Consider the following 11,808-nt stretch of genomic DNA (forward strand, 5'->3'; position numbering starts at 1 on the left):
GTAAGATGCCTGAGGGCAAGAAGCGACCTCGCGCACGCATCCGCCTGGGTGACAGCAGACTGCTGGGCGAGCGCTGGCGCTTTGGCATGGGGGGTCATATCAACATATGGAATGAATTCTGTACTGGCCATATATGGAGCGTGTTTTGAGTGTACAGGGTTTGATGAGGTCAGGTTAACATATGGAATGTCAGAACAGTTGAGCTCCATTATATGGAGATCTAAAGGTGGCAGCGGGGTCAGTGTCTGGAGTGTGCAGGGTTTGATGAGGGCCCAGTAGGGCCGGGGGTTAATTTTCGGGCCTGTTTAGAACTGTAGTTTTCGCTGGCTGCCGGGCGCGGCTGCACTAACTACAAATAACTAGGCCATGTATGGCCTACTTGTGCACAAGCACAAGATGCGCCATGAGGTGTTGCGCCAAGATTTTAAATAGCACTGCGTTGTGAGCTTGTAGATAGGCTATTTTGCCAACTTAGAAGGTTTTTAAAGTGAAGTTAAAATGGTTAACTTTGGTGCTGCCTATGCAGTGGATTCTGCCAATGCTTTTCAATGGGAACTGAGCTTTTTTTGGGGGTTGAAAATCTGTGAATAACAACAAACGGATCCGTTGACAAGCATTGACAGAAAGTTCAGTGTGACCATAAGCGTGTAGACACGGCATTGTAAGGTATTGCATGGTGAGGTAATGTGAAATGGATTAACATTGTACAATGGAATTGTAAGGCATGGCATATTGGGAGGTAGAATGCGTACAGAAACCAACCATATTATCCAAAGTGAACACAGCCTCTGAAATTCCTGTAAATATAGACACAACCTATAACTGCTCCCTCATATGCTCACCATGGCAGCACACTGCAGGGTAAAATGCAGAAAGAATCCCATCAGTAAACCATCTATTTATGATCATCTACAATATGGCCATGGAGTTTGTGGCATAGATGGTCAGAACACAAGTATACAATTAGGTCATTTCCAGGTCTGGATATAGAAATAAGAAAAAGGTATAAAAATTATGTTTCCAATCCATACTGTTGACATAATAACTTGACCAACTGTTCACACATCTATATACCACCATACTATGCGGCAACTGGCAAATCGACACTGGTAATTTTGGCTTTGGGGTCAATGGTGTGTCGTATGTGCCTGGAGAGAAGGACAAATAAGAGAAAAATGTAGAGAAAATCTGTGAGGGAGGATTGTGACAGCTGCACACCGACAGGTAGAAGGGGCTGGGTATACACGTATGCAGTAACAAAGATTGGCATGAGGGCAGAGTTGTCATCTGCTTGATTAGACATAATGAGGTTTGTTTTCATGCAACTTCAGTTGAACCAACTCAATTACATAATGTGCGGTGTGGAGAGTAGGGGGAGTAGGGGGGTCACTATGAACATCAAAGAATAGCATTGGGATTTAGAAACTTTTCAAGACTCAATGTGTAGCAGCGAATGTTGTGAGATTATAGAACAGCTATTTTACATAGTATGAATCACAATCGTGTATTAGTCTAAATATGATCGTTATTAGCCAGTGAAAAAATAAAAATAAATTAAGTAGGCTACACACAGGTTGCTTGACGGATGAAAACAGGACAAATCTAAATCACTAAATTGAGGCACCAATGTATGAATTGGCACAATTACAGAACTGCAAATTCAGGCAAAAGCTTGTATACTTTTTGAAAGAGTTCTGTGGCCTGCATTGTAATAGACCCCATTAGTATGCAGTATTATTTCATTTTCTACACTGAGCTAGATGTGACTGATAGGGACCTTCAAAAATAAATATCAAGACTTCTGTAATGGTATAATTAGCAGTAATATTCAATGCTGTCATTTTCAATTCTCTCTCTCTCTCTCTCTCTCTCTCTCTCTCAGGCTTCAAGCATCCAGGCTAGTCTCCTCTGCATTAGAATTGTCTTACTGCGTTGCCTTGGCTGGTGGGCCGTGAGGGGCCACTATGACGCACCCCAACGACAGCGCAGCGGCGGCCAACTTCAGCGGAGCTGTGGTGGACAACCACGGCCTGGTGGGGAACATCTACCGGCCTTTTTCCGTGTTCAGCGTGCTGACGCTCACCTTGCTGTCCATGCTGGTGGTGGCCACCTTTGTGTGGAACTTATTGGTGCTCGTGACCATCCTGAGGGTCAGGACGTTACACCGCGTGCCCCACAACCTGGTGGCGTCAATGGCCATCTCCGACGTGATGGTGGCCGCCCTGGTCATGCCGCTCAGCCTGTTCCACGATCTGAACGGCCGGCGCTGGAAGCTGGGCAGCGTGCTCTGCCGGGTGTGGATCTCCTTCGACGTGCTCTGCTGCACGGCCAGCATCTGGAACGTGACGGCCATCGCGCTGGACCGCTACTGGTCCATCACTCGGCACCTGGAGTACACGCTCAAGACGCGCAAGAAGATCTCCAACGTCATGATTGCGCTCACCTGGCTGCTGTCCTCCATCATCTCCCTGTCGCCGCTCTTCGGCTGGGGGGAGATCTACTCGGAGGGGATGAAGTGCCAGGTGAGCCAGGACCCGTCCTACACCGTCTTCTCCACCGTCGGTGCCTTCTACCTGCCGCTCTGCGTGGTGCTCTTTGTCTACTGGAAGATCTACAAGGCTGCCAAGTTCCGCATTGGATCTCGGAAGACTAACACCATCACGCCCATGGCTGAGGTGAGTGACATCGGCTTTCTATAGCACACAATCACATTGTGTAATTCATTTCTGGCACATAGGTGGAATACCATCATGGCCTAGCTCAAGTCAAAGCCGGTATACATTATGGACTCTATTTTTGTCCATGCTAAACTCCTTATCCCTAAACTTCTTTGCCTTTTTTACTAATTTGAAAAACATTTTTGAATTGTTAAAATAGCCAATCTACAAGCTCACGACGTTTCAATGTGATTCGAAAATATTTAGGTCAGCAATCCATCTCCCAGGGGTCTAGCGCATTGTCACAGGGACTGGTTACCGGCTAATACCGAAGCCACTCCCGGCCTACTTCTTCATATATCAGTCCTAGTCATGTAACTCGATGTAGACACAGCTTCTTGTTGTTTGAAATACATACACTAGAATAGATTTACTACCAAAACGTTAATTATCTTGGTTGCGGAGGCGTTTCGTGACAAATTGCCTTGAACACAAGCAATCTCACTCAGGAATTCAGCAACTACAGAGGATGTGTGTTTTCCCTCTTTTTGCTTTGATACAAAATACAGATACTGGGTCAAATTATCTAAATACAAAATATAAATACTGGTCTGAGAAATGTATTTGAGATACAAATACGTATTTTGTGTTTTGAAAATACAAGTACAGCAGCTGAATTAACGGAACACAAGGCAGAGCCTCTGTGGGATTCTTGTGTGTGGGTGGCAGCAAACCTCCTGAAGTCATCTATTAGCTGCACCCACACACAGCCACAAAGTGTGTGTGTGTGTGTGTGTGTGTGTGTGTGTGTGTGTGTGTGTGTGTGTGTGTGGGGGGGGGGGGGGGGGGGGGGGGGGGGGGTGTGTGTGTGTGTGTGCATGTGTGTGGGTGTGCACGTTTTTCATCCACACAACCACTCACTTCATTCAAAGACAGTTGGTGTGTATTTATATCAATGTAACAAAACATCAATCTTGATTTTCCTTTGTCCAGCAGTTGGGTTGTCTGCTAGGCAGCATGCGATACATTAGAGATGCAGGTTGGGGTCTGCAGAGGCTGACATAGGGAGGATTGATAGACTGCCGTGTTCATTAATACGTACCTTTTATTGAGCAATCAATGAGCATGCTGGATGACTCGTCAGCCACTGTTCAATGTTTGCTCTGCCATTTGTTGCCAGACTGAGCAATTAAAAATATCACCGACCCGAGTGGCTGCTCATGTGATTGATTGCTCAGTTGACTAATTCGATCACTGACAAATCGAGTGACAGGCACATGGTGTCTTCGTTTATTGGATGAATGGCTCACAGGTGAAGGAGGCGTCACAGCAGCCCCAGATGGTGTTCACAGCGCGCCACTCCACCGTCACCTTCCAGACGGACGCGGACACGTGGCGCGAGCAGAAAGAGAAGAAGGCGGCTCTGATGGTGGGCATCCTGATTGGCGTGTTCGTCCTCTGCTGGATCCCCTTCTTCACCACGGAGCTCGTGGTCCCGCTGTGCTCCTGTGACATCCCTCCCATCTGGAAGAGCCTCTTCCTGTGGCTGGGCTACTCCAACTCCTTCTTCAACCCGCTCATCTACACCTCCTTCAACAAGAACTACAACAACGCGCTTAGGAACCTGTTCTCTCGCCAGAGATAAGGGTGACGATGTACTGTGTACTTATAGTTGCACGACGCAGCACCCAACCAAGTATAATAATACCTTTAATTTATATTGCACTTGACATTTGGAATGTATATCGGGCATTTGGAACCTTTGGTACTGAAGAAAACAAGGAGAAATACTCCTTAAGGATCTCATGATAACCTAAATCTGGGAAGAACTGAGTTTGAACATTGTAGAAATTCTCTCTGCATCAATATAACTCTAAAGTGTTAACCTTTGCTGTGGGAAAGTGGACTTGTTTCAGAGGTCATTTGGAATTAAAAAGGTCAAGACTGTGCTGCTTGAATTTACAAACGGAAGACTTAAATGTGGAAAGGTTTGGTTTCTCTCTAGTGTTTTAGGCATATCAGGGATACTCAGACATTTTAGTAAAACACAGATTCATTATCAAATGGGACCCATGGAAACCTATTGTTTTTATCTGTACGTTACTACTACATTTATACATACTACTATTAACATGTACAACAGTACCAACTCTTATTAGAAATATGGTTTTTGTCATGTTTAATTTTAATACAATATTATAACTGTTAATACAAAATAACTTATACAATTGGGGTGGTTGTATTTTGTCTCCCATGCTCTTCTATTGACACATTTAGATTGTGTAAAGGTCATGTCATACCTAGACACAGGATCTGACACGAATTTTGAACTGATGGTCAAGATTTGATTTATCTGGCAAGTAGGCAGGCTCTATTATGGTACAAAGAATTAAACAAATAGCACGTAAGCAAGAAACCAGGTTCAAATCCGGGGTAGAAGAGTATTAGATGTGATGTATAAGATATTTTTGAGTGGTGCAACCACTCCAAGGAACAGCAATGTCCAATGTCCGTGTTCACCTATGTGTCCGCCTATGTGACGTTAATGAGCACCAGTATGACTATTAGTACCAGTAGGGGCGCTGTTGTGCCAGAAACACAGAGAGAGAGATAGTGCTGCACTGTTGCCTGCTGAAGAGAGAGAGAGAGAGAGAGAGAGAGAGAAAGAGAGAGGGGGGGGGGGGGGGGGGAGTTGCACCACTTAGTTCACACGGGTGTGATTTTTTATAAATATTAATTTATAAATAAAATAAAATGAACATATTTGATTACTAACATACTTGTTGTCGATTTATGTTCCATTCTCTCTGTTTTTTCATGGCATGCATGGTGTGATACTGGATTGAGAGTTGTACGGAGAGCTATACTGTTGGCACATACTGTAGCACAAAATGTTTGAGAGAAGAGAAACTGAAAAGGTGAATAAAAGCTGATAACAAATAAAAGCAGGACAGAAGCCCAATAATGCATACCGGTAATCAACTTTTTATGATTTCTGATGATACTTCATTATCATGATGGTGAAGGAAGTGGTACAAAAATGACAAAGCAAACATCCAGGGTTGATGGAGGTGTGAAACTATGACAATATTAAACATGAAACTCATTATACTGTTCTGTTCCACCTCTTAGCACATATTTTATGTATCAATCGCCCAGGCTAGTTGACTTGTGATGAGCTTATGCGGGGTCACAGGCTTTCTGGAGGATTCTCTCATTTAAAATCACCTCTCAGTGCTCCTTGGGTTGCCCTCGGGGTGGCTGATTATTCGCCCTCAAAGCCCCTCTTCCTGCATGGCCTCTGCTCATGAAATGCAAAGTACCCAGTGCACACACGCACGTACGCCCCATGCCATGGGGAGGAGGGAGCGAGAGTTGGGCTGCTGCCCACACCTAATATGAGCCCATGCAGCAAAGCTGTCCCAACCTGCATGTATAGGGGGAGGGCGTAGTGACGCGTTCAGTAGTTATTTGGGAGCCATCTTCCTGCCTACATGTAGGCTAGTAGGATGCTAGGCTACTTGGCTGCCAGTCTGTAGTTCGTAAGTTTGCTTGTCAGTGACACTGGTGTGTACACTGTCACTGCAATACACCATCTTCCATCTCTCCTATCTTTGACTTGTCACAACTCTTCCACTCTATGGCTCTGGATCGACGGTGGTATTATTATTATTCGCCGTTAGAAAATGTTCGGGTGTTCTGATAGCCGCCTCCCCTCCCCTCACGTCAAAACAGTTCTCAATGTTTACATCTTACTTGACGCATTGTGGACATCCTTATCCTTATGGAACCAGGGAGAGAGGGGAAAAACACCACGAAAGTGATGAGTGATCAGTCAAACATGTGTTCTCTCCGCAGTAAATAAATAATCTGTCTGTATGCGACCATTATTATTTTGATTACATTGTCATGCTCGTTTGAGGACAGGAAGAGAGCGAGAGCAGAGCATACATGTGTTTGGGAATGGTGCTGAAGGTTATGTTATTTTGTCATCTGACACCCAAACCATACAGTGTTTATTTAATTATTTTATATCTACATTTATATCTCCACAGTGAGGCTGGAAAATGTAGCCTAGCAAAAGCAGCCTACTACTATAGCCTACTAGCCTGCTGGTAGGCAGGAAAATGGCAACCAGAATAACCCGTTCTGAGCGAAACTCCTCCTTACGCTCTGGCCCTATAAGAACTCCCGTCGGAGGTGTGAGATGATTATAATTCAAGATGAGATCCATGGTTTTATTTATACAAGTATATATATTGTTATATCTCATCTTTAAAGAATAAAATCATTGGGTAAATTATCTCAGCCCAGAAGATCGTAGTGCGATTATTACCCAGTTTGGTTGAGTGAGAAGCAGAGGTGGAGATATACTGTAACTGTACAGTATGTGCTATACGGATGCAATGCAACATCAGAGTGAGCTCATAAACAGACGTTTGTGACGCGCGCGCGTGCGTGTGTGTGTGTTCATTTACATTTACTATGAAAACGTGCATTTCCTGTTGGTCCGTCGCTACCCATGGTCATGCCTCGTGACATCCAATGTCCGTTAGTGAAGCCTATCTATCCACACTGTGCTCCAAACCTCAATTATGCCCTCCCATTCTTTTTTTGTTCTGATCTCCTCTCTGACTCCACACAGCAGTCTTTCACCGTTTTCCTGCCACCCTGAATACTATGAATAGTTAATGCACTTTATGTGTGAAGGATCTCAAATATTCAGCAGATGCAGAGTAGCACTGATTGAACAGAGGATAAGGGTGTGTGACATTTGTCTGTGAAAAGCGTCACTGGTGTGCTTTCTGCAGTCTCAGGCTATCTCCACCTCTGCCCCGTGCCCCTCACATGAGTTCCACATGGCATGACATGGTATGTGCCTACTGTAGCCTAATTTTGGCCATGCCTCTTGAAATCAACCCCATGCATCCGTGTTGTGAGAGGTGAAATCAGGCGGAGCTGACTAAAAGCTCTGGTAACACTGTTTACATAACTTTGCATAAATGTACTGTAATTATGCCCTTTCGGGATAAAAAAGAAAATCTGAGCTAAATTGGCTCTGAAATCAAATTGAACTTTGAACTTGGCAGTGATAGAGCAAGCAAACTAAAACTGTATTAAACAGGGAAAAATCAAGAGTGTTCATAATCACAAATATTTGTTTTCAGGGTCCACTGGCGAAACGACATTTAACCTGAGCCTTTTGTGTTTGGTATAGTGTATGTCAAGATGTTCATGTACTAAATTGACAAAGATGAAAGGCTGAAGGACAACTCAGTGTGCCCGTGCGTGCATATGTTGTTTGTGGTACACGGCAATCGCTCCCCCTGCTCCTTTTATCTGTGCATCCTTTTGTCAGCTCAGAGGATGTTGGCCGACTCGTTCGCTACTTTGATGTCTGATGCAGTTTATCGTTGAATGCATTACACACAGGTGAATTGAGAGCTTTTAGTCTGAATTCCCCTGAAGATGCATGCAGGGCCCATTAGAATATAAATGGATCAAAAACACTGTTGATTGCATGCCCTGCTTGCATAGGCTATGTGTGATCCCGAATTACACTTGCTTTCGACTGATCACGATTCTAAGAGGACCTCCAGTTGTCTGCGTATGTGCTATTCAGCCTGGATTTGTAAATAACTACAAGGACAGTAGGGAGAGCACGGTAGGCCAGCTGGCATAACAACTGCATGTGGAAACTGAAGAACGCACCGGAAATCCCAAAGGAATGCAGCCTCTGTCTTGCATTTTGATGTGTCCTTCGTATTTGTATCTAGAATTTGCTGGCGCTAGTTACATGATGAGGGTCTAGTAGCCTCGCAGCACATACATGGTTTAATATTGTAACAATGTGTTTTGTTTGTTATAGCTATACGCAGTCACACACACACACACACACACACACACACACACACACACACACACACACACACACACACACACACACACACACACACACACACACACACACACACACACACACACACACACACACACACACACACACACACACACACAGGAATGGCTTAGGGTTGACGACAGTAGAGGAACTTGCAATGGGCCTGCTCTACAAGATTCGCTACACCGCAATAGGGCAGACTTCACACTGAGTCTGTTTGATTCAAACTGTTTGCCTGGCCCCCGCTGGCCATGATTGGCATTGGCCTCGATTCTTCTGTACACTTCATTCAACTGTATTCAATGCTTTTACAATGCATCGATCCGTATCCGAGTACACTTCCCGAGACTACCTCCATGCGATCCTGGGAATGGTTGGATACCATACCATACCATCTTTATTTCTATAGCACATTTAAATAACAACAAGTTGTACCAAAGTGCTTTACAATAAAATAATAAACGGATGATCCGCTCCAGGTAATGGTACGCAGCATACTGGTACCACAACATCTGCCAAGTGGTCCCGAGTACGCACCCATGGGACCATAGTGTGAATCTGCCCTAAGATACCCAGGTACCTGTCAAAAACAAAGTCTACGATCACAACACCAGAGGGAGTTCAACAAACCATGTTACGCACACGTGCGCACGCGCAAAACAGACGGAAAGAAGCATAGAAAGAAAATAATAATAATAGTCCATGGTTCCGGCCTTGGGGATGCTGTAAGACAGGTTTTATGAAAGGTGACCGTGAATCAATGCACATGTCTTCCAGATGTTCCACAGAAATTCTATTTCCACAGGTTCAATCACTTTTGCTGCATTTGTTCCAATGAGCAAATCAACATCTGCATCGACGTCATGAAGTTTTATGTTGCTCAAGTAGGACCATTTTTCAACATCCTCTTGCCGTGGAATGTTTACCCTCGACACTGGCATGGTCTGTTGAGTTAAACATTAGGCAGTTCAATTAAATAATTTGTGTCCATGCAAGACACTTTCAATACAGTGGTGCTCACAATCTTCTTTTGACCCATATTGTCTGTAATAAAATGTTGGCTGGCCTGCCATTTAGGCTGAGTTTCTCTGCCAGATTAACAGTGCAAAAGGTACTGGAACTCCCAGGAACTAAAAATGCATGTGTGTGCGCAACTTTGTTATTCATCTGACTTTTCACCTGAACTGCTACAATGGAGAAAACCGAACTGTCCTCATCACCAGCCCCAGTATGACACCTGAATCAGGTGTTACACTCAGTGGAGGGCTCAAAGTTTCATTAAAGGATGTACTGTATCTATACCCTTCTGCTCAATGTGCAGGGCAGAGGGATGCTTCTGGTGACACACAAACGTCTCCAACATGTAGAGCTTGTGTGCCCAACTTTTAAGCAACCAAAACAAATTCCATTTTCCTTTATGAAACTTATTTTGTCCCAATGCATCTTTGACTTAAACTGTGAGCATGTATTCAATGAATGAGTGTTTTGTTGGCAAAATAAACCACATTTGAGGTTGCTTTCAACAAAATGTATCCATGTAAATATTTGCTTCCTTCACTGTTGTCACACTAGTGGCAAAAGTGCTTTCCTATTTCCATATTTCCAAACATTGGATCAGAGGCTATTTTGACTTCTCTCTCAACAAAGTTCACAAGGTCTCTGAACACTGCTCTGCAAGACTGCAACCTCTTTGCCCAATCACATGCAACATCTCTCCATTTTTCTCTTAACTTGTAAGGAATTAACTTTCATCACAATGGTTCTGAGATTGGATAGCGTGTCTAACTCCATGCACATGATTTGATATGTTAAATGACAGCATTCTCGAAGGAAAAGAGAAAATGTATGCAGAGCTTTGACATCCTCTGCTATAATGAGAGGCCAGTTGTGAATTTTGTCCATACATGCACAAGTCATTTTGTACTCATTGCCAAAATGTTCATCAAGTAGGGATTTGGCCATTTGGTATCCTTGTGCAGGTGGTAGCTGCTGACAACTCTTTACCAATTATTTTGGCTCACCCCCATGGTGTACTGCTCCAAATAATGCAGCCGATCACTGGAGTTGTCCGTTTTTTCCTCGACACAACTTTCAAAGGCTCTAATAAAGGAATTAAATTTAAGAGGGTCACCCTCAAACACAGTCATCTCTCTCCTTGGCAGAGAGGATGCTAAAGTTTGCTGAACCAACAATGCAGTGATTTCATTCTGCCTTTGCATGATGTTCACAATATCATTCTCAGTGCTATTGTTGCATGACATATTCAGAGAGGAATCACCTCCAGTCTGTTGAACCACTTGTGTTTGTGCTCCAGCTGTTGCTGGTCTGAGGTCAGCTGTCTTTGTTACAGTCACCTGTTATAGGCCTGATGTTACTTTAGGCCTGGCAGACGCAGACAGAGCCTGGGCCTCAGGTGTAGTAGATTCACTCAACCAGCTTGAGGATTAAGTTGGCTTGTCCTCTGAGCCTGGCCCTGGTTCCTTTCCAGATATGAGTTCATTCCATCCGCTCACATTTTGAATTTATTTTAGCATTGGTTGCAGCTATAGCTCAGTCTCCAGAACAAACTGTTCCTTTTCCTCTCTTAATTCCTCCTCCTTTGCTTCCAACTGGTGTTTCCTTTACAGGGATAGAGGCTGGCCTTTTATTGTAGCACACAAATCCCTTTTGACCATCAGATAAACCCGTTGCCTTTCTTTCCTCTGATTTCCTTTCTTTGATTGGACCTCCCTTTTGATTAAAGCCTTCACAGTTACCCATTGAAGGATGCTCTGTAAGCGAGAGACATTCAATTGTGGATTTTGTCGTGTATTCTTCCCCCTATGGGCAATATGCATAATGCTCTTTCCAAGCTTTTGTGACAATAATCATTCAATTCTTCTAACGGTTCTCTAATATTATATATTTTTTCTCCCCTCGTGTTCACCATGAAATACAAGACAAGCTACAGGTTGCGTACGGTATACATGACATTTATTTGCTTGTCACAGATGGCCTCCATCAATCAAATGATGAACAAACATTGTCTTGTATATGACAATGATGATAATCTGGCTGTTCCTCATATATATATAAAAAAATATTACTGTCATTTGTTTTGTGGTGTAATGTATTTGTTTGTTGGTCGTGAGAGGACCGCAATGGACATAAGTCAATAGGACTTTATTGTGTTATCCTTGAACTGCTGTAACCCTGTGGTTTTATTGCATTTCAAATAAATCAAATCAAATCAAATCCCACTTGGAGTCTAGT

General features: G+C 43.7%; 1 protein-coding gene across 1 annotated transcript; it reads left to right on the plus strand.

Moving 5' to 3' along the window:
- Positions 1 to 1,964: 1,964 nt before the first annotated feature.
- htr5ab (5-hydroxytryptamine (serotonin) receptor 5A-b) lies at positions 1,965 to 4,302 on the plus strand (the record flags this gene model as incomplete). Its single annotated transcript, XM_080793343.1, has 2 exons — positions 1,965 to 2,675; positions 3,970 to 4,302. 2 exons carry the CDS (start codon positions 1,965 to 1,967, stop codon positions 4,300 to 4,302), a joined length of 1,044 nt encoding a protein of 347 aa, XP_080649469.1.
- Positions 4,303 to 11,808: the final 7,506 nt, after the last annotated feature.

This window comes from Protomyctophum bolini, assembly GCF_963924005.1.
Source record: "Protomyctophum bolini genome assembly, chromosome: 21".
Taxonomy (NCBI): Eukaryota; Metazoa; Chordata; class Actinopteri; order Myctophiformes; family Myctophidae; genus Protomyctophum; species Protomyctophum bolini.